The sequence below is a fragment of the Aquarana catesbeiana genome, linkage group LG11, assembly GCF_042186555.1.
Source record: "Aquarana catesbeiana isolate 2022-GZ linkage group LG11, ASM4218655v1, whole genome shotgun sequence".
NCBI lineage: Eukaryota > Metazoa > Chordata > Amphibia > Anura > Ranidae > Aquarana > Aquarana catesbeiana.
In genome coordinates, this window is record NC_133334.1 from 98,704,761 (window position 1) to 98,732,127 (window position 27,367).

General features: G+C 38.9%; 1 protein-coding gene across 2 annotated transcripts in view; it reads right to left on the reverse strand.

Moving 5' to 3' along the window:
• The window catches only part of LOC141112207 (mucin-5B-like), a 72,599-nt gene that overhangs the window by 21,749 nt on the left and 23,483 nt on the right, over positions 1 to 27,367 (reverse strand). The window contains exons 26-42 of one of the 2 annotated variants that reach the window (XM_073604802.1): positions 27,080 to 27,236; positions 26,818 to 26,946; positions 23,933 to 24,077; positions 23,082 to 23,125; positions 20,346 to 20,531; positions 15,467 to 17,041; positions 10,427 to 15,415; positions 9,984 to 10,237; positions 7,876 to 8,050; positions 5,521 to 5,771; positions 3,990 to 4,173; positions 3,676 to 3,874; positions 2,895 to 3,073; positions 2,627 to 2,696; positions 2,042 to 2,142; positions 971 to 1,002; positions 67 to 244 (exon numbers count right to left, since the gene is read on the reverse strand). In XM_073604802.1, coding sequence (XP_073460903.1) covers positions 67 to 244; positions 971 to 1,002; positions 2,042 to 2,142; positions 2,627 to 2,696; positions 2,895 to 3,073; positions 3,676 to 3,874; positions 3,990 to 4,173; positions 5,521 to 5,771; positions 7,876 to 8,050; positions 9,984 to 10,237; positions 10,427 to 15,415; positions 15,467 to 17,041; positions 20,346 to 20,531; positions 23,082 to 23,125; positions 23,933 to 24,077; positions 26,818 to 26,946; positions 27,080 to 27,236 — 8,848 coding nt within the window. Of the gene's footprint in view, positions 1 to 66; positions 245 to 970; positions 1,003 to 2,041; positions 2,143 to 2,626; positions 2,697 to 2,894; positions 3,074 to 3,675; positions 3,875 to 3,989; positions 4,174 to 5,520; positions 5,772 to 7,875; positions 8,051 to 9,983; positions 10,238 to 10,426; positions 17,042 to 20,345; positions 20,532 to 23,081; positions 23,126 to 23,932; positions 24,078 to 26,817; positions 26,947 to 27,079; positions 27,237 to 27,367 lie in introns of both variants that reach the window. The other variant, XM_073604801.1, reaches the window with a different exon arrangement.

Below are 27,367 nucleotides of genomic sequence, written 5' to 3' on the forward strand. Positions count from 1 at the left end.
TTCAGCAGTAGATGGGATAATCAGTGATTAGATCATATAAAATACACAGATAAGATGTTAACTTACCGCATTCATTCTTCATACAGCATGGTTCTTCTGGGTTTGGCCGAGTCACAGTGATGAAGCCTTCCTTTTCACAGGTGATGGGTGTAAGTTTGGGGCAAGACAGTGGCTCACACTGAACAGTGAGGGAATTGGCTTCACAGACACATTTCTTGCAGCCACTTGTCCAGGTCTCTGCAGGCTGTGAATATAAAAAAGATAATTCACTTACATGTTGTTCAAAAAGACTATAATTTACTGTACAAACAAAACCTCATCTTTCTAGCGTCACAAAACTCTTTACCATTTATGCAGTGAGTGTGGACATTTTTTTATGTTTCTGTAAACTTACCCTGTACTTGTAAAAAACGAATATTTCTGTGTTAACTACGTAACTATACAGTATTCACTGGTATTATGAGTGGGGATAAAAGAAATACATTCATTTTAATGGGGCCCAAAACACATAAATGTACATCAGATATAAAGGCACAAGAAGGAGACATGGAAAGGAAGAATTTACAGCACAGTATGGAGAATCTGATGTATGAAAAGTGTTTTAAAAGTAAAACTTTTTGTTGCATCAGCTTCCAACTGTCATTTGCAAACTTTTTGTTGTTTATTGCAACCTTTCAGTTTCCAAATGTCATCTGCAAACTTCTTGTTATTCATTGCAGTCTATCAGCTTACAACTGTCATTTTCAAGAAGAGATGAATGAGAACATTTCTTGCACAGTAGAACTGAACATGCAAACAAGGGATTATGTTTAGTTAAAATGTTTGTAAAGTAAAAATGCTTTTTTTTAGAGAAGGATTAATACTTATAATACAAAAAATGTACACATTAAATTATGTAAAAACATTCACAGACTAAATCTAAATGGTATTTAATTTAGTATTTATGATTAAATGTTTAAGTCAAACTCACAGCTTTGGGCATTCCATCAGGACCAACACAAGCTGTAAGATAGAAATAAGAAAACTCATTTTCAAGACATTATTGAAATCTACGAATGAACTAAGAGTTAAGAAAACATTTAAGAATTAGTCCTCATGCACACGGACGTTTTTACAGCTGCTTTTTTGAGCTTTTTTTGCAGCTTAAAAAGGCCTGTCTATGTTAGTCTATGGCTTCATGCCCACCTAGGCGTTTTTGAGCTGCAAGTGGCATAGGCGTTTTTAAGCTGTAAAAAAAATCCAGGACCAGTGGGTTCTGAGAGACGTTTTTCAGCTGTAAAAACGCTCTAACGCTGAAAAACGCTCAAAAATGCTTTAAAAACGCTCAAAAATGTCATTCACCAACGTTTTTTAACATTTTTGATCAATTGAAAAAAAAAAAAATTGAAAAAAAAAAAGCTAAAAAACGCTAAAGTGAAAAAACGCTCAAAAACACTCAAAAACGCTATTGCAAAAACGCTGAAAAAAGTTTAAAAAATCACTGCAAAGATACTGGCGTTTTCATAACGTTATTTTAACAGCCTGTGTGCATGAGGCCTTACAGTATATTTAGGCCTCATACACACTGTACGTTTTTTGACGTTTTTACAGCAGTTGTTTTTGGCTGTAGATGTTTTTTTCTACAGTCATTAAACTCTCTATCATGTTATCCTATGTGTCCATGCACACATAGGCTGTTATCAACAGTTTTGGGCAGTGGCGTTTTTGAGCAGTAAAAAAAAAAAAACAAAACTAGTGGGTTCTGAAACACTCAAAAACGTCGCTCACCAGTGTTTCTTAACATTTTAGATCCATTGGAAAAAAAATCTGAAAAAAAAACCAGCTAAAATGCTAACGTGGAAAAATGCTAATAAACGCTAAAAACGCTATTGCAAAAACGTTGAAAAAAGTTGAAAAAAGTTGAAAAACTCACTGCAAAGATACTAGTGTTTTTATAACGTCATTTTAACGTCCAGTGTGCATGAGGCCTTGTACTTTTTATAGTCTTCTCAGTTGCATATTACTAGATTCTGTGATTAGATTACATATTTTTTATATTTACCACAGCTCTTGACACAAGTATCAGAGTAGGAATTGAAAAGGGTTGTTCCAGCTGGGCAGAAGCAGCCTTCAGTTGTACCGGTAGCAACATTTTCCATTTTTCTGTAAAAAGAAAAATGTAGTAATGGTATTTGAACTGTGGTGGATCAAAATTTAGGACTAATTATTGTGACCTTACCTATACCAATAAAGGCAAAAATCTGTTTAAAATGCTATAGTCAAATTGATCAAGTTTAGAATAATGCAGGATGGATCTAGAGAATGTTTCACTGTAGTTATGAAAAATGTAAGCAGAACAAATCCCAACACAAAATAAGATTGAGTATTCTTCTTCATACAAAGCCTTCTATGATTTAGCATTAATGTTTCAATACTGACAGGAAGAATAGCTTATTCCAATGGCTTTCCTAATCCCTGTGTTCCATATATTCTGTCTTGGTACAGTCATTAAAAACTCCAACTAATTCAGGAGGTGCGGTTCATGAGAAGGAGAAGCCATAACCAATGAACAGGCAGGGTTTCAGTAAGTAAGATGTGTTGCAAAAAAAAAAAAAAAGGATGCTTTATGTTTATTAACATTTCTTACTTGTTTTCACAGGTCTTAGCATGTACTGGTCCACAAGGATTATATACTTTTCCAGCAGGACAGTTGTATGCTATATTTTAAAAAGAAGAAAAAAATGAGATCACAGATAGATAGATAGATAGATAGATAGATAGATAGATAGATAGATAGATAGATAGATAGATAGATAGATAGATAGATAGATAGATAGATAGTATTTTTTTCTCTGTTATTAGAAACAAAGATCCTTACATGGACATTTTAAATTAGAGTCAGTTATAGAACTTACGGCAATGGCCTCCAGTTTTTCCTCTCCAGTCTACACAGATTCCATTGTCACTGCATAAGGAAGCATAAATCTCCAAACTGGAACACTGCACTGAATCGTTGCTAATCCGGCAGGCATCAAAGACGCAACCTTCATGGTAAGGCTTGGGTGGTATAATCTTGTGGCACTCAGCGAAGATACTTGAAAGAGAGGAGTTGAATTAAAATTAACCTGTCATGCAACATCTGTATAAAAACCATAGCATGCATTATAACCACTCTACAATTAAAGTGAACCTGTCATGCATCATCTGTATAAAAACAATAAGGTGTAATAATCACCCACTGATTAAACCCAACCAGAGTGAAACGCATCAAGGGTGGGCCAGTGGGAGAAGACTAAGCTGAAGCTGGAATTCTACACATCTTTCTATGGTTGACTTTACCAGTGTGTGGCCCCAGTCTGTTCAATGTATGCAGGCTGGTGTAAAGATGCACCCCCATGGGGCAGATCCATGGCAACCTGCGCTCAGAGAAAGTGGGTTGAGTGATGCTGGAGATCATTCAACCCAGAAGACTAGCCCCATTTAGTGGTCAAAATAATTTACCCAGGGAAAACTCCAGATTGAAGGTGAGTATTGCAAATAAAGTAGATTTATTTTTTTAACCTATCCTGGGCACATTATTAGTAATGATTTTAAAAAATTGAGTTTTGTTTTAATATTCTGGAACATGCTTATAAAGTGAATAAAAAGTAACATTTATGCAAATTCTTTTAATTGTATAACTATGATATAACTTACTCGCTTAAGATGACACCACATAACTTTGAAGGTTTACAAGTTGGTGCAGGAGTTGGAGGAAGTGGTGTTAGAGGAGGTGGTTTACTGCAGCCAGGTGCTGTGGTATTGACCCTCCAGTGAGCAGCCACGGCAGAACAATCTTTTACAATCTTGCCATTTGGCATTCGACAGTCTTCAGTGCTGTTGTTGGAGCAAGTGCCTTTGTGGGAAAAAGCATCAAAATTATTTCACTCAACCTTAACAATACAATGTAAAACTTTACAGAAAGCCATACCCTTAATAATTCTTGAAAGTAATGAAAGGCATTTACACACCACATTGTCCTTCTGTGTTGTAAGCAAATTTACTAAATGGCAGGTTAATGACAAAGATCATTCCACTGAATGAGATGAAGGCATCTATTTCTGGGATTTCCACATTCATATTGATACCAGCAGTGGTGATGGCAATGCCATCTTTGGTGAAACCAGGAGAGATCCAGTTATTGTTGAACCTAATCTGTAGAGTGGAGAGAAGAAGATACAGTCAATCCCAAATTATTCCTATAGGAAGCAAGCACTGATTCACTTTGGCATCCAGTGCAAGAACTATAGTTGTGGTCCAGACCAAAACTTTTCTCTTAGCTTGGAACCCTGACCTCCATTTTAGGCTTTAAATGTTCTTAAGCAGTGGCAAATTTTCCTAATTGCACACATTGAATACCATGAACAAAGTGAACCCAGTGTCAACATGGCCCTATTTCCAACTCCAGCATTTTCTGAATGACCCCTGCACTAGATCACACTAAGCTCTATCACCCACCCCTGAATCCCTATGTTTCTCCCACACAATATTGTCCCATCTTACATCAACAATCTACTTGCACTTGTCCCTAACACTCTCTCCAAAGGAATTCACAGTGGAAGAGTGGGAATGTATGAATATCCTATCTTTCCAGGGTTTTATTAATGTTGTCATTTGAGAGATGAATTACAAGCTCAGAACCAGATGATACCCGACCCTAATGGTATTATGCCACATTTCAACTGATCTGCCTGACACCTGCTGGAGATGCAACAATAGAACAGGCCTAATTATACTATGGCACTGCACCTGATCCAACAATTTTGGTCTACAGTCAATTGCCTAATGGCTGACATTCCTCTCCTTTTTTAACCTGCTTCATACCTGCTTCACCATACTAACATGAAACAGTACAGGCATTTCCTAGTACTTAACCTACTAAAAGATGCACAACTTTAATAACACAACATTAGAGATCCTCATATGCTCTTACAATTCTGGAATGGCTTTCCTGCACGGACTCAGTGGCCACTTTAGAGGAACTACTTGTCGTTAGTTAGAACAACATGCCCCACTTTTTACTTACTTGGACCCATTGGCACCTTTTCAAACACTAAAACCTTCTGCCACCCAGTGCACCCACACACAGATTCTCCACACAAGCAAAATTTACCCAAGGTCATATTAGATTGTGGACCCCTCCCAAATTAGATTTGGCTCACAGTTTCAGAGACTGGGCAACAGGATCTCTCCCCTCATCTGTAACACCATGGTGAGGAAAAATCTTGGCCCTTTCCTCCTCCCAGAACTATTCTTCCCACCTAGGACCCCCAGGCAAAGTTTATTATTGCAAAGCTTATTACTTAGAAATCCTTTTAAGTAACAGCAGCTTCTGTTGCAAGCTGACAATGCTAAACCACTGCCTAGCAACTGACATTAATTAGTGGAACTGTATGGATTATTTTGGAGAATAAGGATATTGTTTAGTGTCATTCCAACTGGACAACAATACAATGGACTCTGGAAATATTGTCTCATATTAAAAAAATATGCATCTCTTACCCTGTTTCTCATCCTTCCTTCGTATACCATACGTGTTAAAACAACCTCATTGGATTTATAGTAGATCAAGATAGACTGTGGGCAAGATAATCCATCATTAGCATCACAGAAATAGTTGTCAACAAGAATGCGGAAATTGTCATACTTGGGAGTGATCTGTTGAACAAGGACATATGTGCAGTTGTCCAGGAAAGTGTAGTAGGTTCCATCAAAGGTTATGTAATGTGGATCACCCCATCCACTGCAGACACCTGTAAGAAGGCAAGCAATTTTTCTGCATCATTATCCACTTGCACAATGTAAAACAAAGGATTTCAAAGTGTATGGTTTGCTAAAACTTAATTTTTTATTTTGGCTTGGATGGCGTTTTTAGTGCTGACTATATTTAGTACATCTTTACAATACATGCACACTTCATTGTGTTTTATCTCTTTAAACATGCTGCAAGTACAGGAAAATTCTTGATTTGTCTGAAATATTCCGGGGAATTAATAAAAGGTGTCTGTGTTTGTACTTGATTCATGAACCTGTCGAAGACAGGTACATGAATCTGTCCATGTCTGTACTGAAGAAGAAGTGTCACACTGCAGACCCATGGCTGAGGAGTTTTGTACTTGGGTGAATGGAGCCTGATGGGGAACTGAGAAACTAGTTCCCCATCAGGTTCACTTTACTTTTGATTGACAGTGCACAGCAGTGGGTAAATCCATAGCCGCTAATCAGTCCAATAGCCATTTTTGAATTGGTCCACTATCCTGTGCTGTCAATCAAAAGTAAAGTGGACCTGATGAGGGACTAGTCTCTCAGCTCCCTATCAGACTCTGCCCATCCAAAGACAAGCCATTTGCCCACATTTGGGAAATTACATCAACTATATCCCCATCTACATTTAGTTTTTGGCTGAGAAATTCCAGCTGAATGGGGATGGGAATACAGCAATGTGTGGGAAGCTGTCACATATGTGACAGCAACCCAGCTCTGGCACTGCCCCTCTGAGTACTGGCATACATCCTGCACATCAGTTCAGAGTTTGTTTAATTACCTCCACCTGGGAACTGGTGGTATTTGTATTAAGAATTTGTTGCTGCCATAGTGACAGGTTCCTAAGGTTGTGGTAGTAGGAACTACCTGAATTTGCTGGATGTGCTGGAAATGTGACCGAGATTGGTGCAAATGTTTGCCTAAATTAGGCATAGGCAGTTCTCAAGGGGACTACCACCGTAAATTTTTGATTAATTACATTTTGAGTTCCCCTGACAATGCGCTCCTTCCTTTCTCTTTGTCATGACAACACAGCATATTTTCTGCTCTGAATAACTAAACATGCGGTGTTAGCCCTGCCTACAATCTGATGGATTAAAAAAAAAGACAGAGATCTCCTCATCTCCCTCCATCTTCCTTATCTCTATAATCCCTCTTTGCGCATAGGAAGTTATCACCTTATAAGGTTTTTGGAAAAATCAACACGTATTTGCACTTGAAACAGATATTACAAAACACTTTCAGTGGTATATTTAACAGGCCAAAAGGGAGCAAATAAGAGAAGTTCACTGTGTTTCCATACATTTCAACCTTCTCTATTTGTCCTGGATAACATTGCCACTGAGACAGTAAGTGATAGGAAATCAACTTATTACAGTTGTCATCAGTACAAAAGGAAAGGGCAAATCATCCAATGGGGACTGTTTCATTGACAGCTATGAGTGGAATCCCTCTCACTTTGTGGATAATTCCTCTCACTTCTTGTTGTTGTGGTTTCTCCAGGAGAGGAAGTGAAAGAACTTTAGACTTACAGAGGAACTAAACCCTCCTATCCCTTTACAGCCAAAGACACTGTCATCTTAGCCTCAGCTTGATCTGCAGTTGCCATGGTGCTGCACATGTGACACAAACCATTTAAGAGCTTAACAGTTCGGCTGAGAGCACAAGCAACTGTGACAGTTAACATTCTCATCATGCCTTAAATGTACAGTAACTGTTTGGGAAACAGTTAAGTCAGGGGGTTTAGTTCTGCTTTAAGCTATTCTAAACAAACAAAAAAAAAATTCACCTACACATACATTTTAAAATATAAAATCTTAAAACTGCTCCCACCCCTCTTCTAATACCTATACTAACTACCCTTTGGAAAAAGGATGCATATACTCACCTATTGTCAGGCCACTCTGAAAATAAGTATACAGATCTTTCTTCCACGGGGTAGTTAGTATAGGTGTTTTTTTGAGGGTGGGGGGACTGAGCAGTTTGGGATTAGTTAGATCATTCCCAGAATTGCGGTTTGAGATCAAATCCAGAAATTACTATTATAATATTATTGCTCACTTGGCAAGGAGTTCCTTCATGTATTAAACTTACATTGGCATTCATAGTGGTAACAGCAACCATCTGCACTCTTTTTCTTAATTGGTGGGAAGCCATTAGTACAAGTTATCTCTTTGACTTCTGGACAGGTCACTGGCTTGTGGGTAGTGATGTTGTTTCCATGGCATGTGACCTCTTCACAATGGTCATTTATCCATGTCTCATTGGTCTATAGAATGGGAATATTTTTTTTTTATAATGTTACATCACAAACAGATACAGTGGCATATAGAATGTTGTTATGAATTCTTTTGATTATTAATACTTTTTTTCAAGCTTAAAGAGACATTGTCACCTTGCTCATGCAAAGAATATTGTCTACAGTGCATCTACAGACCCCTTCATATTTACCTTACCTTTACATGCTTGCACCTCCTTACTCCTCAACAGAGGATGATAATACCCTATACTTCCAGGTATAGGGGAATATGTGACCAGCTGCCCTGTGAGAGTACAGAGGCCTGGCAGACAATCGCTAGGCCTGAATACTGTCACTTGACTGGGAAAGTGACAATGACAATATGCTAACACAGCAATACCTAATCACATGCAAGAAAAAAAAAAAAAAAAAAAACATTCCGCCTGCACATGATTGGATAATGGAAGTCAGCAGAGCTTCCTTTCAATTACTAAGCTCTGTAGCAACTGCACTTGCAAAGTACACAGTCTATTTGCCTTTAGTAAATCCACCCTAGGTTCTCTTTATACATACAGCTTTAATAAGTATATATGAACATTCTATATACAGCATGCAGTAGATGTAATAGCAGCAGATTGGATGTACATCAACTGAATGGAAAATCAATACAAACAAACATCTGACTCATGGAATCTTAGATGAACAGTTACCTATCCTACAATTTTCATAAATATTGAGTATAAAAATGAAGAAATGTTACATATAAACAAATTTACATTTAAAGTGGAGTTCCAATTAAAAATAAATAAATAAAAGTCAGCAGCTACAAATACTGCAGCTGCTGACTTTTAATAATCGGACACTTACTTGTCCCATGGTCCAGCAATGTGGAGTAATGAAACCCCACTCACCCCCCCCTCCTCTCTGCGGCGCCGGCATTGTTACTGTGGGCGCTCGGCTGTGGCTTCACAGCCGGGCACACACTGCGCATGCGCGAGCCGCGCTGTGACTGGCTGGGCAATCATCTGGGACCTGTGACGTGTCCCAGATGATTGTGGAGAGGGAGGGGGAGAGGTGGTCTCTCTTCCGGCGCCGCGGAGCGCCAGGAGGTAATGGGAGCGGAAACCCTCTAAAAATAGGGTTTCCGCTCCCCCCCAAAAAAATGACATGCCAAATGTGGCATGTCAGGGGGTCACCTTCCCTTAAAGCGGAAGTTCTATTTTTTGGTGGAACTCCGCTTTAATTTACATTTAAAGTGTATGTAAACGCAATTTTTTTCTTATTACTTCTGGATAGTGGGGAAGGGTTAGACACTCTGTCAAGTTGTTTTTGCTGCCTGGGCCTCCGCTGGGGAGAAAATCCTCTTTATTTAACAGAAAGCAATGAGAAATCCAAAGTTGTAAAGTTATCACCAGAGCAAAAAATAGGATCAATTAAAAGGATTTCAATTAAATTTTGGCTATACCTACATATAAAATATAATATATATGATATAAAAGTTGTGTTCACAAAGTAATATAATATATATTTCCATACTATAATTCTGCCCACTCACTTGGAAAAAAGCAAACACTAAGATTGCCAGGTATGGTATGGCAAATTATAACCCTGCTTTAGCTAGGATGTGACAGGCCAATTTTTGATGCACAAACCATACAACACACATATCTCAAATGCCAAACTGCAGTTGTGTGCACAACCCTTTCTAGTACTACAGACAGACAGTGACCAGATAAAAAAAATGTTTTGAGAATACTAAACTCCCCTTAATCAAGGTAACGTTTTATCTTGAGAGGTGAATGAGGGAAAAAATTGTGAAAATTTCCTTTACAAAGTGAAGATTCACTTTTCCAAAGGAAATATGCTTAACATGCTTAATTTCTATGATAAATCAGGGTCTGTATAATCAAAAAACAGATATTCTTGTTATGAGGTTAGTTATAAGGAGGTTTCGTTCAGTTACCTTTCTTGGTGGACAGCCATCTACTGCTGTAGTTTGGACAGCTGTGGTTACAGTAGTTATAGGAGTAGTAGTTTTTTTACATGTTGTACGCCTAGGGGTTGTTGGTGAGATTGTAGTCTCTGGTGTGGTTGTTGTGAGAGTAGTTTGGGTTGTCATTGTACAAGGTCCTGTAAATCTCTCAGCCTCACACAAGTCATTGCAAAAGGCATAGAAAGAGCAACCAGCTTCATCAGTCTTGTTGAAGATAATTTCTCCTACAGAAAGAATCCCAATGCACATATTTAGGAAGAGAGGAAAGAAAGAAAGAAAGAAAGAAAGAAAGAAAGAAAGAAAGAAAGAAAGAAAGAAAGAAAGAAAGAAAGAAAGAAAGAAAGAAAGAAAGAAAGAAAGAAAGAAAGAAAGAAAGAAAGAAAGAAAGAAAGAAAGAAAGAAAGAAATCTTACCTGGTAAGTAGAATTTATCCCCTACGCGGCAGAAGCAGCTTGTTTGAGTTGTTGATTTAGTTGCTTCTGTAGTCTTAGGAACACTGGTTGTAGTAGATTCTGTAGTTGTGGTTACAGTGGTAGTGGTTGTAGATTCTGTTGTTGTTGTGGTTGGTTTTGTAGTAGTTACTTTGGTAGTAGTGGGAGCTGGTGTAGTTGTTGTTGTTGGCACGAGGGTGCTACAATGACTATAATCATCACAGCACAAAACTTTTATCTGGTAGTTGTAGCACTCTTTAACTTTTCCAACTTGGTCTTTGTTATTACAAACCAAGCCCTCAGCGACATCACATTTAACAATCTGCCCCACATCTTCAATGCTGATACCAGGGAACTCCTCAGCTCTGCACTCAATATTTTGTGGGTGTTTACAAATGTGTTTTCCTTTAGCTATTATATTCTCATATGTCTCTTTATCTCCTCCATCTAAGCCAGAACTTGGAGTATTAACATCAATCCATGGTGTCCACTTACATTGTGGCTGACACCCTGTAGGGGTGGTTGTTGGTTTCGGAGTAGTAGTTGTGGTTGTAGTTACAGTGGTAATAGGTGTAGTTTCTGTTGTTGTTGTTGGTACTGGAGTAGTAGTTGGTTCTGTGGTTGTGTTTACAGTTGTAGATGTTGTTGGTTTTGTAGTAGTAGTAGTAGTTTCTGTGGTTGTGGTTGGAATGGTAGTAGTTGATGTAGTGGGAGTTGATGTAGTTGTTGTTGTTGGCACAGGGGTAGTGCTACAATGACTATAGTCATCACAGCACAAAACTTTTATCTGGTAGTTGTAGCACTCTTTAACTTTGCCAATTTGGTCTTTGTTATTACAAACCAAGCCAAGAGCGACATCACATTTTACAATCTGCCCCACATTTTCAATGCTGGTACCAGGGAACTCCTCAGCTCTGCACTCAATATTTTGTGGGTGTTTACAAATGTGTTTGCCTTTAGCTATTATATTCTCATATGTCTCTTTGTCTCCCCCATCTAAGCCAGAACTTGGTGTATTAACATCAATCCATGGTGTCCACTTACATTGTGGCTGACACCCTGTAGGGGTAGTTTTTGTTGGTTTTGGAGTAGTAGTTGTGGTTGTAGTTAGAGTGGTAATAGGTGTAGTTTCTGTTGTTGTTGTTGGTACTGGAGTAGTAGTTGGTTCCGTGGTTGTGGTTACAGTTGTAGATGTTGTTGTTGGTTTTGGAGTAGTAGTTGTTTCTGTGGTTGTGGTTGGAATGGTAGTAGTTGATGTAGTGGGAGTTGATGTAGTTGTTGTTGTTGGCACAGGGGTAGTGCTACAATGACTATAGTCATCACAGCACAAAACTTTTATCTGGTAGTTGTAGCACTCTTTAACTTTTCCAACTTGGTCTTTGTTATTACAAACCAAGCCCACAGCGACATCACATTTAACAATCTGCCCCACATCTTCAATGCTGATACCAGGGAACTCCTCAGCTCTGCACTCAATATTTTGTGGGTGTTTACAAATGTGTTTGCCTTTAGCTATTATATTATCATATGTCTCTTTGTCTCCCCCATCTAAGCCAGAACTTGGAGTATTAACATCAATCCATGGTGTCCACTTACATTGTGGCTGACAACCTGTAGGGGTAGTTGTTGATGGTTTTGGAGTAGTAGTTGTGGTTGTAGTTACAGTGGTAATAGGTATAGTTTCTGTTGTTGTTGTTGGTACTGGAGTAGTAGTTGGTTCCGTGGTTGTGGTTACAGTTATAGATGTTATTGTTGGTTTTGGAGTAGTAGTTGTTTCTGTGGTTGTGGTTAGAATGGTAGTAGTTGATATAGTGGGAGTTGATGCAGTTGTTGTTGTTGGCACATGGGTACTGCTACAATGACCATAGTCATCACAGCACAAAACTTTTATCTGGTAGTTGTAGCACTCTTTAACTTTTCCAACTTGGTCTTTGTTATTACAAACCAAGCCCACGGTGACATCACATTTAACAATCTGCCCCACATCTTCAATGCTGGTACCAGGGAACTCCTCAGCTCTGCACTCAATATTTTGTGGGTGTTTACAAATGTGTTTGCCTTTAGCTATTATATTCTCATATGTCTCTTTGTCTCCCCCATCTAAACCAGAACTCGGAGTATTAACATCAATCCATGGTGTCCACTTACATTGTGGCTGACACCCTGTAGTGGTAATTGTTGTTGGTTTTGGAGTAGTAGTTGTGGTTGTAGTTACAGTGGTAATAGGTGTAGTTTCTGTTGTTGTTGGTACTGGAGTAGTAGTTGGTTCCGTGGTTGTGGTTACAGTTTTAGATGTTGTTGTTGGTTTTGGAGTAGTAGTTGTTTCTGTGGTTGTGGTTGGAATGGTAGTAGTTGATGTAGTGGGAGTTGATGTAGTTGTTGTTGTTGGCACAGGGGTAGTGCTACAATGACTATAGTCATCACAGCACAAAACTTTTATCTGGTAGTTGTAGCACTCTTTAACTTTTCCAACTTGGTCTTTGTTATTACAAACCAAGCCCACAGTGACATCACATTTAACAATCTGCCCCACATCTTCAATGCTGATACCAGGGAACTCCTCAGCTCTGCACTCAATATTTTGTGGGTGTTTACAAATATGTTTGCCTTTAGCTATTATATTCTCATATGTCTCTTTGTCTCCCCCATCTAAGCCAGAACTTGGAGTATTAACATCAATCCAATGTGTCCACTTACATTGTGGCTGACACCCTATAGGGGTAGTTGTTGTTGTTTTTGGAGTAGTAGTTGATTCTGTGGTTGTGGTTAAAGTAGTGGTAGGTGTAGATTCTGTTGTTGGTTTTGGAGTAGTAGTTGATTCTGTGGTTGTTGTTACAGTTGTAATAGGTGTAGATTCTGTTGTTGGTATTGGAGTAGTAGTTGGAATAGTAGTTGTTTCTGTGATTGTGGTTAGAATGGTAGTAGTTGATGCAGTGGGAGTTGATGTAGTTGTTGTTGTTGGCACAGCGGTAGTGCTACAATGACTATAGTCATCACAGCACAAAACTTTTATCTGGTAGTTATAGCACTCTTTAACTTTGCCAATTTGGTCTTTGTTATTACAAACCAAGCCAATGGTGACATCACATTTAACGATCTGCCCCACATTTTCAATGCTGATACCAGGGAACTCCTCAGCTCTGCACTCAATATTTTGTGGGTGTTTACAAATGTGTTTGCCTTTAGCTATTATATTCTCATATGTCTCTTTGTCTCCCCCATCTAAGCCAGAACTTGGAGTATTAACATCAATCCATGGTGTCCACTTACATTGTGGCTGACACCCTGTAGGGGTAGGTGTTGTTGGTTTTGGAGTAGCAGTTGTGGTTGTAGTTACAGTGGTAATAGGTGTAGTTTCTGTTGTTGTCGGTACTGGAGTAGTAGTTGATTCTGGGGTTGTGGATACAGTTGTTGGTTTTGAAGTAGTAGTCGATTGTGTGGTTGGGCTTACAGTGGTAATAGGTGTAGATTCTGTTGTCAGTATTGGAGTAGTAGTTGGCGTAGTAGTTGATTCTGTAGTTGTGCTTATAGTGATAGTGGTTGTAGATTCTGTTGTTGGTTTTGGAGTAGTAGTTGATTCTGTGGTTGTGGTTACAGTTGTTGGTTTTGAAGTAGTAGTTGATTCTGTGGTTGTGGTTTCAGTGGTAGTGGCTGTCGATTCAGTTGTTGTTGGTGTTGTAGTAGTTGTAATTACTTTGGTAGTAGTGGGAGTTGATGTAGTTGTTGCTGGCACAGGGGTAGTGCTACAATGACTATAATCATCACAGCACAAAACTTTTATCTGGTAGTTGTAGCACTGATTTACTGTTCCAATTTGGTCTTTGTTGTTACAAACCAAGCCAACCGTTATATCACATTTAACAATCTGCCCCACATTTTCAATGCTGATACCAGGGTAATCTGATGCTCTGCACTCAATATTTTGTGGATATTTACAGATGTGTTTGCCTTTGGCCATTATGTTTTCAAATGTTTCCTTGTCTCCTCCATCTAATCCAGAAGTTGGAGTGTCAACATCAATCCAAGTGGTCCATGTACACTGTGGCTGACAGATGTTTGAAGTTGTCTGATTTTGGGGAGCTGGTGAAGGCTTTGATGGTGTTTTGGTTATTACAGGTATAGTTGTGGTAGTTGGGGTAGTTTTTGGAGTTGTAGAAGTTGTTTCTGTAGTTGTAGATGTTGTTGTCTCTGTTGTTGTGGGTGTTGTAGTGGTTTCAGTTTTTGTTATAGTGATAACTGGAGTTGGCGTGGTTTCTGTAGTTGTAGATGTTGTTGTCTCTGTTGTTGTGGGTGTTGTAGTTCTTTCATGAGTTGTAGATGGTGTTGTCTTTGTTGTTGTGGGTGTTGTAGTAGTTTCAGTTGTTGTTGTAACAATAATTGGAGTTGATGTGGTTTCTGTAGTTGTAGATGTTGTTGTCTCTGTTGTTGTAGGTGTTGTAGTTGTTTCAGTTGTTGTTGTATCAATAACTGGAGTTGGTGTTGTTTCTGTAGTTGTTGATGTTGTTGTCTCTGTTGTTGTGGGTGTTGTAGTAGTTTCAGTTGTTGTTGTATCAATAACTGGAGTTGGTGTTGTTTCTGTAGTTGTTGATGTTGTTGTCTCTGTTGTTGTGGGTGTTGTAGTAGTTTCAGTTGTTGTTGTAACAATAATTGGAGTTGGTGTGGATTCTGTAGTTGTTGATGTTGTTCTCTCTGTTGTTGTGGGTGTTGTAGTAGTTTCAGTTGTTGTTGTAACAATAATTGGAGTTGGTGTGGTTTCTGTAGTTGTAGATGTTGTTGTTTCTGTTGTTGTGGGTGTTGTAGTTGTTTCAGTTGTTGTTGTATCAATAACTGGAGTTGGTGTTGTTTCTGTAGTTGTTGATGTTGTTGTCTCTGTTGTTGTGGGTGTTGTAGTAGTTTCAGTTGTTGTCGTAACAATAATTGGAGTTGGTGTGGTTTCTGTAGTTGTTGATGTTGTTCTCTCTGTTGTTGTGGGTGTTGTAGTGGTTTTGTGAGTTGTAGATCTTGTTGTCTCTGTTGTTGTAGGTGTTGTAGTTGTTTCAGTTGTTGTTGTATCAATAACTGGAGTTGGTGTTGTTTCTGTAGTTGTTGATGTTGTTGTCTCTGTTGTTGTGGGTGTTGTAGTAGTTTCAGTTGTTGTTGTAACAATAATTGGAGTTGGTGTGGTTTCTGTAGTTGTTGATGTTGTTCTCTCTGTTGTTGTGGGTGTTGTAGTAGTTTCAGTTGTTGTTGTAACAATAATTGGAGTTGGTGTGGTTTCTGTAGTTGTAGATGTTGTTGTTTCTGTTGTTGTGGGTGTTGTAGTTGTTTCAGTTGTTGTAACAATAATTGGAGTTGGTGTTGTTTCTGTAGTTGTAGACGTTGTTGTCTCTGTTGTTGTGGGTGTTGTAGTCGTTTTGTGAGTTGTAGATGGTGTTGTCTCTGTTGTTGTGGGTGTTGTAGTAGTTTCAGTTGTTGTAACAATAATTGGCGTTGGTGTGGTTTCTGTAGTTGTAGATGTTGTTGTCTCTGTTGTTGTGGGTGTTGTAGTTGTTTCAGTTGTTGTAACAATAATTGGAGTTGGTGTGGTTTCAGTAGTTGTAGATGTTGTCTCTGTTGTTGTGGGTGTTGTAGTTGTTTCAGTTGTTGTAATGATAACTGTAGTTGGAGTTGTTTCTGTAGTTGTAGATGTTGTTGTCTCTGTTGTTATGGGTATTGTAGTTGTTTCATGAATTGTAGATGGTGTTGTAGGAGAGGATGTAGTCAGCTTGTACGTAGTTGTTGTCTTTATTGGTGTTGTTTGTGGTTTACATTGGCTGTAATCACAACAAAGTACTTTAATTTGGTAATTCAAGCAAATTTCAGAATCTCCATCTTGCTCTTCATTGTGACATACAAGACCTATAGTAACATTGCATTGAACAACTTGTCCAATTCTACCAATTGGCTTTTCTGGGAATTTTTCTGCTCTACATTGAATGCCATCTGGTTTTTTGCAAATTTTATGTCCTGCTGCTTCAATGTTTTCAAATGTCTCAAAATCACCCTCATCTTTACCTACACCTGGTATATGGACATCAATCCATGGTGTCCATCTACATTTGGGCTGACAGGCTGTTGTAGATGGTACAATTGAAGTGGTTGGCTCTGTTGTCGTGGATGGAGTTGAAATGATCTCTGTGGTTGCAGATGATGTTGTTGCTGAATGTGTTGTTTTTGTTGTTGGATGTGGGGTAGTGGGTGTTGTGGTTGCAGGAGTTTCTGTAGATGTTATAGGTTGAGTTGTTGGTACACATGGTACAAAACTACAGCATTTTACTCTGATTTCATAGTTGTAGCAAATAGGTGGTAGCTGTTCCTTATTCCAACAAATCAGTCCAAATGATACATTACACTGTACATTTTGCTCAAGCTCTGAAAGTGGTGTATTAGGGAACCTTTCGGCTCTGCATTCAATGTCTTGAGGATGGTTACAAATAGAGATTCCTTTAGCTCTTATATTTTCATATGTGTCAAAATCGCCATTTTGCATTCCAAATTCAGGATAACTGGCATCGATCCACTCAGACCATTTGCACTCTTCTTTAACACAGATTGTGGTGCTGTGAGTTGTTGTTGTTCCTAAATAACAAACATGATGAAAGTTGAATTATGTGGTGTGAAAAACCATAGACCATGTATACCAAAGGAGAGCTCCAGCTAACAGAAAATGCAGATGGGCTACAGCCAAGAGTAAGAGTACAAAAATGACTTCCAGCCTGCATGTGGCTTGTGTGTCAGAACATTTTTACATGCTTATATAACTGATCGACATGCATTTTGTAATACATGTCAATGTGCATCATGCATTGACATGTGTGTTGATGCATTTCCAGTGATTTATATGAAAAATGCATCTAGCATAAAACATAAAGGTGCAAATCCAACCTCACTGTTATTGGAATTATTAAATAAAATAGTATAAAAATATTATTAAAATAAAAAGTACAAGAAGAAAAGTGGCAGATGCAAAATGGAGGAAACAATAGCAACCAAGGAGAATTCATATTACTAAAGTGTGATTAGTATATGGCTGGGCATATACAGAAGAATGTTAGTTGTGGAAATATAAAAGTTGTAGAATCATGCTATTTCATGTATTTGCAACAATAAACGATAGATGAATGAATAAGAGCATTTTTTGCAAAAAGTATGCAAAATCCTGTTACCTGCTATTGGGCAGGTTATAGTGCAGTACTCTAATGCCCTGTACACACGGTCGGATTTTCAGACGGAAAATGTGTGATAGGACCTTGTTGTCAGAAATTCCGACTGTGTGTGGGCTCCATCACACATTTTCCATCGGAATTTCCGACACACAAAGTTTGAGAGCTTGCTATAAAATTTTCCAACAACAAAATCCGTTGTCAGAAGTTCCGATCGTGTGTACACAAATCCGACGCACAAAGTGCCACACATGCTCAGAATAAATTAGGAGACAAAAGCTATTGGCTACTGCCCCGTTTATAGTCCCGACGTACGTGTTTTACGCTACTGCGTTCAGAACGATCGGATTTTCTGATAACGTTGTGTGACTTTGTGTATGCAAGACAAGTTTGAGTCAACATCCTTTGTAAAAAATCCATGGATTTTGTTGTCGGAATGTCCGATCAATGTCTGACCATGTGTACAGGGCATTACTGTTATGGTTTCAGTATCTTGATAAAGGTTTTACTGATGCTGAACAATATTTTCTATACTATTAAAATCACAATGCGTCCCACAAATGGTGGCCTAAAGAGCACCTATGCCCGGACTATGAACATTGAACTATTTATATATTCTTACCAAATAGTAAAATAGCTTTATAACAAGCCAACCCTGACTGATTTAGCTGCTTGAGTCATCAACTAAGGGCTCTTTCACGCAGAGCCAGTTTGCTCCGTTCAGCAGACGATGTGTGACTGGATCCCCTGCTGAATCTAAGCTGAACGGGACAAATGTCAGAGTTTTGACATCTGTGCCCATTCAGTGTTTGTTTGCATTTTGACAATGAACACAGGAAGGCCCATAATGACTCTCTGGGAGCCTGGATGTAAATGTATATGTGTCCGTTTACATCAGGCTACATCTGATCTATCACATTTAGGTCCAGAAAAATGGAAGAGGACACAGTCCTTTCCAATTTTCTTTTCTGGACCTGGATAGACTTGGAGGTAGGTGGGTGTAAACAACCCAAGTCCGTTTACATCTGCCTGATGCCGCGTACACACAAGTGGACTTTCCGGCAGACTTGGTCCGGCAAACTGGACTCCATCGGCTAATTCAATCGTGTGTGGGCTCCAGCGGACTTTTTTTTCCCAAAAGTCCGTTGGACCTAGAAATAAAACATGTTTCAAATCTTTCCGACGGACTCGAGTCCGGTCGAAAAATCCGCTCGTCTGTATGCTAGTCCGACGGACTAAAACCGACGCTAGGGCAGCTATTGGCTACTGGCTATCAACTTCCTTATTTTAGTCTGGTCGTACGTCATCACGTACAAATCCGTCGAACTTTGGTGTGATCGTGTGTAGGCAAGTCCGTTCCTTCGAAAGTCCGTCGGAAGTCGGCGGAAAGTCCGTTGGATAGACCGTCAGACCAGTGCGGTCGAAAAGTCTGCTCGTGTGTACGCGGCATTACTCTCCATAGAGCTGCATGGAGCGTTCGATCAGGTCCACCTAAAAAACTGATTGGAAGGGCCCAAAGACATTAAAGTCCAGTTTTCTAACATTTTTCTAGCAGCTTAGAAACACCTACCATGTGTTTACATTATAGGGCTAGTAGTCTGCCAAGTTACGCTCTCATACATAGAAATACGATTTCAATGCACGTTTTGTGAATGTTGAAAATTGATTTCTCTATAAGGTTTATAGATACAGAAATAAATGTAGGTTTGTTTCAAAGTGTTTTTACTGTTGAGAATACATAACTATTTTAGTGTGCATGATCTGGACATAGGTCCACATTAAACATGAGAAGTAAGAAAACTCTTTTAATAGCTATGCATGTGCAAGGTTTCTGTCTGAAACCTTTACAAAGAGAAATGTTGAGGCTGTCCTTACTGTTTTTGGGCCCTGCAAGATCCTAAACAAAAAAAACCTTCAAAAAACTGTGTGAAATTGCTACAACTTAGCAATTTATTGATTTCTCCCATTGAAATCATAGCGTTAGGCCCATTTCCCACTTGTGCGACTTGTCTTGCAAATTGGGACTGCAAAGTCATATGGTAAGACATACCCCATGATTTCCAATGGGTAACGTTCATAGTTGTGCAACTTCAAGTCGCAGAGACTTCAAAGTAGTCCCTGCACTACTTTGGTCTGACTTTGATGCGACTTGAGGTCCATAGACCTCAAGATTACGCAGGCATTGCCTCAAGTAGCGTCCAAGCCGTGCCAAAGTCATGTCAAAGTCGCACGTCAAAGTCACGCAACTTTCAGGTTGCATAAGTTTGAAAGGGGCCTTAAAAAAACCAGCAATAATTGCTCACTATGTTACTGATTAGGAGCATATTCTATTGTCACTTGATTGATTAACTAAAATTGCCTATGTGCTTATATCCATTGCCTGTTATGTGTTCCAGAAAAGGTAATTGATCGCTAGTGGTTTTAGTCCCATGTTCACGTGACTAAAATTCCTCCTTCAGGCCCAGTCTAAGACTGATTCTCAATGTTTGCTATTAATACTGCACCTATCAGCTTTAGCTGACACATAATCACACATAGGTTGGACTTGATGGACTTGTGTCTTTTTTCAACCTCACCTACTATGTAACTATGTAACATAGCCTATCTTCCTGTCCAGAGTCATTTAATAAGTCTCTTAATGTCGGGTTTTGCATTCACCTTTAATTTACAGTAGTTAGTATTTTTGAGTATTAATGGATTACCCATTGACTGTAACCTACCTGAAGTAGTAGTTGGATGTGTTGTGCTAAAGGTAGCTGGTGTTGTACTACACCAAGCATTAAAATCTCTGTATATTGTGCCATTTTCTTTGCAGATAGCAGTAATGCAGCCTCCAATTCCATCCGTAGTGTTATAAATCACATCATTGTAATGGTACATTTTGCCTTGGTACTCACAGTGGCATGCTGTTTGGAAAGAAACAAACACAATAAATGTAGATATACACTTAAAACTAGCATTCGCACACCTGAGAATAAAGTGGTAACATTGCTTCATGAACACTATACAAAATAAAATGAATTTGTTTGAGGACTCATTCAGGCTTATGTGCTGCTGTAATGAATGGAAAAATAAATTTTACCATGTTACCATGACACGCAGCAATGTGCATGCTGCAAAGTGGTCCCAATGAATTTGGATTGCACCCAAAGCACTAGTACAGTCACGGGCAATGTACATGCACTGCATCTTTTGACAATGCACATATCGTGTGTTTTGGGGTGCTGTGGTGAAATGTTTTTATTAATGGGCTGTCCTAATGCAATGCATGTTAATGTGCAACACAAAGTGCGTTAATCATTAATGCCCCACAATACACAGTTGAAATGTGAATGTGCCTATTACAAAACAATGGAGTATGCAACCCTTTGCAGATAGATTTAATTTTCCATGCATACCTATAATTTGAGATTAATAATCTAAAAATACAGCTACTTCTTGGTACTACTACTACTACTACTACTAGTAATAATAATTATTATTACTATCATTACCATCATCGTCATCTTTTTAGTGCCCTCTAAAAGCTTAAATACTAACGCAAGTTACATAGCAGTTTTGATCAGTTCAGTAGATTTTTGTGGGCTTTAGATGGCTGTACACTCCTAACATATGGCCCTAGCATTATTTCTCAACAAAAGTGATACATTACTATTACATTTTAGCTTTGTCTAGGACCAGTTTCATATTTGTTCCTTTCTTTGTTATTGTAATCTATACTAGAAAATGTGGAAAGGTTTCTTCACAGTAAGAGCTGTGAAAATGTGGAATAGACTCCCTCCAGAGGTGGTTCTGGCCAGCTCAGTAGATTACTTTAAAAAAGGCCTGTATTCTTTCCTAAATGTACATAATATAACTAGGTACTGACATTTATAGGTAAAGTTGATACAGGGAATATCCGATTGCCTCTTGGGGGATCAGGAAGGATTTTTTTCCCCCTGCTGTAAGCAAATTGGATCATGCTTTGCTGGGGTTTTTGCCTTCCTCTGGATCAACTGTGGGTATAGGATTGTGTATATGGGATTGTATGATTTTATTTTTTTTTTTGGTTGAACTGGATGGGCTTGTGTCCTTTTTCAACCTGACTATGTAAGTACAGAATGACAATGAAAAGATGGTTAGTTGCCTATTTCATATCCAATTTTTTAGAACAAATGTCTATATTTTTTATTTTATTTATTTTATTTTTTATCAGTAGTATTAAACAGTTAAACTGCTGTGCCTATTACTATTACCTTGTGTTGGTTTATCACTAGAAAAAAATGGATACATGTGTTTAAAAAAAATCGAATATCATCTAACACTTAACAGTAACTTGATTTTAACACTTAAAGCGGTTGTATACCCGCAATTTTTTTTTTTTTTTTTAACCCTGTAAAGCAAAAGGCATAATGAGCTAGTATGCACTGCATACTAGCTCATTATGAAATACTTACCTTAGAACGAGGCGTCAGTATCTTACCTGGTCCACGCCGAGGGAGCTGTCATGTTGCCTCGGCGTGTCTTCCGGGTATCGCGGTTCCAGCGCTGTGAGTGGCTGGAGCCGCGATGTCATCACTCCCGCGCATGCGCGCGGGAGATTTCTTACTCGGCAAGGTCCGGCAGCTGCCGGGCTTCAGCCGAGAATCCCCTGTGCGCATGCGCTGCTTCAGTCAGCGGCGCATAGCAAGGGGAATATCTCCTAAACCGTAAAGGTTTAGGAGATATTTTTTTTACCTACAGGTAAGCCTTATTATAGGCTTACCTGTAGGTAAAAGTAAAAAAAAAAGACTATACAACCGCTTTAACTCTAACCCCCACCCAAATCCTAACAAGTAACCTAACCATAATGGTTCATGCACATGGGCATACAATATTCTGCAATAAGATCTGTAAATTATGCAGATCTGAACAAAGCAGTATTGCATTTCTTTGACCCATGCACATTGACCGTTAGCAGCTTAAAGCTGTGTAAACTGAAAATGGAAAAATGTACTCTCAAGGATGGGTGTATAGAACATATTTTACACTGTATGCATGTAAGTGTATGGAGCGTATTTCTTGCAATATGCATGTAAATGCCACTTGCACCCTAGCAACTAAAGATGCTAAGTGGAAAGAGCTGCCTGTGTCCTAGCAACCAATAGGAACAATAGGGTACAGTTGTGCTATATGCTGTACACATGTAACATTAGGTCAAATGTCTCATGCATACAGTATACTGGAAAAACTTTACATAGGATCTTGCTCTCTATGTAAAAAGTTTTGGCTATACGTACACTTTAGGCTAATCACTAACAGAAAGTTACCTCCAAATGGGTTATACTTACCTTACCAGGTGCTGAAACTATCAACCCTTCATATCACTGATTGCCAAGATCTGGGTGATCTGGGCCATTTATTCTTACTACTACTACATACTATTTCTACCACTGTTATTCTCATAAAAACTCCCCCCAAAAATGTGTTGTATTTACCTTCTTTCTGGTATTTACACTCCACTCCAGACAAGCTGCATACACTGAAAAGGTAAAATTTAAGATTAAAGTACATCTATAGTGTTGGATGTAAATGCAAGTTCTAAATAGTAAGCCTATATATATATTTTAAATGCAATTGCCAAATAACACAGTCATTTTCCTCTCTGAGTGTTTTGAAAGAAACGAACACAAGCAATTGTCAGGGCTACTCTGCAGGTTCAGATAATGCCTCAATAGTTGCTGCTGGTTACTGACACAATATATGGACAAAGGTATGTGAATCCCCACCAAATTATTGAGTTCCAGTGAAAGGTATTGTTAATGCTACAGCATGTAAAGATATTTTAAATAATTAAGCACTTTATATCTCGTGGCAACGGTATGGGTAAGGCCCTTTTCTGTTCCGTCGTCACTGTGCCCCTGTGAAGAAAGTCAGCCCCATAGAGTTTAGGTTTTGTTTGGTTTGTTGTGTTTAGTGTGGAGGCAGACTTGTTACCTTTGCAGAGCCCTGACCTCAACTCTACTGAGCACCTTTGGGATGGATTAGAATAATGATTACATGCCAGGGCGTCTTGCCCAACATGAGTACTTGTGAAAACCTTCCCAGAAAACTGGAGACAGTTGCAAATGGGGTGTGCAATTCCATATTAATGTCTATGGTTTTGGAATGGGATGTCCAGCAAGCTCATATAAGTTTTATGGTCAGGTCTCCACAAATATTTGGCCATATAATACATATACACATTGGTTTTTGTCAAAGTGTACATTTTTGGCAAAATTAAAATGCTCTAGTTAGCAGCAAGCTAAGCATGCTTTGTTATGTCTGATGTGCCTTGTCGAATTCTTACCATGTCTGGCAGTTTTCAGTAGAGGGTACAGTTTGCCCAACTCTGAAATGATTTCCTTCATCATCATAGCAACCACACTGAGCTACACATTCCATTTCATCTTCATCAAAGAATGGTTTAGCAGATGGACAGCTAGGGTAACATCCTGATTAGGGTTAAATATAAAAAAGTTATCTTTGGCAAACATTTTCCTTTGCCAAAAACATTTTGGCAAACATACAAAAGTGATTACATTGTAGCAAGACACTAATGAGGCCTAACCTGTTTGTCTATAACAGCACTTTTTTGTAAAAACAATAAAAAGGGTTAGAATAGAAGGTGGGATGGTGGCAACCTCCTTCTGGCATACCCTCTGACCCCAACCATACCTCCTCTATTAGTATCCTCTTATCCCCCTGTAATTGTAATTTACCCTTTACAATAAGCCCATATCACCCCTTTTTTTCCTCACTGTGGCCTCTTGATTTTTACTTACTGGGAACCTTACTGTCAATTCTCCTTTATATGGGGTATTGTATATCACCTTATCATTGCCTTTCTGGACTTATTGAGAGAGTAGACTGTCTTTGGACAATACTGTAAACTCCCTACTCAACAAAGCATTATTGCAAATATGGGACACTTTATACTGATGACAAATGTGACTGCTTACATGTATTTCTAATGTGAACACGCATGTCAAACATAAAGCATATGTGCTCTGTTTATTTTGTTCCCCATTTTTATTCTTCAGGTCCATTCTAATAATTATTTTCTTGAAAATGACAATTAAAGAATGCATAAACAATAAAATGGGATCTTATATGCAGGGTTCCTGATTTTAAAATAATTATCTGTGCCTTTGAGTTTCTGGGGACCCATTTGATCTATGGATAGTCACTGACACATATCAACTACTCTACTTTATACAAAAATTGCATTCCTAAACTGAAAATAAAAGAAATAATAAGTGTGCTTGCAATACTAATTGTTTAGTAATAGTGAATCATAAAAATATTTAAATCACAAAATATTAGTGAAAATTCTGAAAACGTGAATAAAAGTTGATTCGTAAATGAAACACAGTGATAAAAAGTCAGTGATAAGAATTATATGCATCCAATAGATGGGGATCCAACATCCAAAGTCCAATCGCCTCAACCCACATAAGAGGGAAGGTGGAAGAGCAAGGTGTAAGGAAAAAACATCCGAACTTCAGGTGCATCCAGGTAGTAGTGAGATTGAATGCTTACCGGAGTTGGTGGACCTCCTCTGTGGCAAGGTCAGACAAGCAAGCAGATACAACCCTCTGCAGGGATAAATGGGCTCCCACGTCAGAATCCTCAGGTGTTTGCGATATTCCCAGGGCAGACAGGTCACTCTGCAAAACACTCACTGGTCCAGGGGGCCGTGAGTGTAAAAAACAGAAGCTCCGATGGTGTAGTATGGATAAGAACAAGCCTTTTTATTGCATATAGGTACGGGGAACACTCCACCGCATTAAAACATGTTAAAAAGCCGGCAAACAAAACAGTAACGAACACCCGTGTAAAAGATAGGGCTATCGATGTGATGGCATATCGTGCGTAGCCACGCCCTACATGTTTCGTCATAAGTGACGTCTTCAAAGGGGCCCCCATGTTTTAATGCGGTGGAGTGTTCCCCGCACCTATATGCAATAAAAAGGCTTGTTCTTATCCATACTACACCATCGGAGCTTCTGTTTTTTACACTTGCGGCCCCCTGGACCAGTGAGTGTTTTGCAGAGTGACCTGTCTGCCCTGGGAATATCGCAAACACTTGAGGATTCTGACGTGGGAGCCCGTTTATCCCTGCAGAGGGTTGTATCTGCTTGCTTGTCTGACCTTGCCACAGAGGAGGTCCACCAACTCCGGTAAGCGTTCAATCTCACTGCTACCTGGATGCACCTGAAGTTCGGATGTTTTTTTCCTTACACTTGCTCTTCCACCTTCCCTCTTATGTGGGTTGAGGCGGTTGGACTTTGGATGTTGGATCCCCATCTATTGGATGCATATAATTCTTATCACTGACTTTTTATCACTGTGTTTCATTTACGAATTAACTTTTATTCACGTTTTCAGAATTTTCACAAATATTTTGTGATTTAAATATTTTTATGATTCACTATTACTGAACAATTATTATTGCAAGCGCACTTATTATTTCTTTTGTTTTGGTGTGTCACACTGATATTTGTGATTTTTGTTGCAGCTGCACCCTTACTCAATTTAGTGCTCTGAGCGCGGTATTTTTTCTTTTATTCTTTGTCTAAACTGAAAATAATCATTTTTGTACAGCTCTTCTATTAGCTGGTATTCTTTCTATATGTGACTACAAATTTTCCATTATTCTTATGCCCCGTACACACGGTCGGACATTGATCGAACATTCTGACAATAAAATCCTAGGATTTTTTCCGACGGATGTTGGCTCAAACTTGTCTTGCATTCACACGGTCACACAAAGTTGTCGGAAAATCCGATCATTCTGAACGCGGTGATGTAAAACACGTACGTCGGGACTATAAACGGGGCAGTAGCCAATAGCTTTCATCTCTTTATTTATTCTGAGCATGCATGGCACTTTGTGTACACACGATCGGAAATTCCGACAACGGATTTTGTTGTCGGAAAATTTTATAGCCTGCTCTCAAACTTTGTGTGTCGGAAAATCCGATGGAAAATGTGTGATGGAGCCTACACACGGTCGGAATTTCCGACAACAAGGTCCTATCACACACTTTCCGTCGGAAAATCCGACTGTGTGTATGGGGCATAAGTCTGATAACAAGCAATAAAAAGCATTAATAAGACAAATAAATAAAATCTCATGCAAGAGATGGTAATACTGTAATAACATGGATGTGTATGTCATGATGACCTTACCTTCCAAACCTGCAAGCTCATGTAAACATTTTCCACTGGGGTTCTTACAGGTCTTTAGACAAGGTGCTCCACAGGGTTTGTAGTGCCACTCACATTCTCCTTCAGGGTTGTAGTAATCACAAAAGAGAGCTGGCAATAGAAAGGACATTATTTTATTTAGAGGGGTAAAATACTATTTTACTATGAAACGTATTATTTACGTGGTGAGTGCAGCATAAAAGGGATAGGATATCTCATATCATGATAGGAATATGATACTCACGGCAGATGCTGGGTGTTCTCCAAGAAACGCAGTTTCCGGTTTCTCCGCAGGCCTGGGCATAAGCAGCAACGGCAGTACAGAAGCACTCACAGTCCCCACCAGAGTCACAAGCACAAGCGTCAGCCACACAAGCATCATAGTACTTGGATGGATCAACCTGTCAATATGAAGTATAGAGTATAGTATTTTTCTAACTCTTATACTTAGGTAACTTTAGGGACAAGTCAATAGGAATACAAAAGTAGCCTAAACAGATTGATGCAATTTAGAAGCAGGTCAACCACTGGT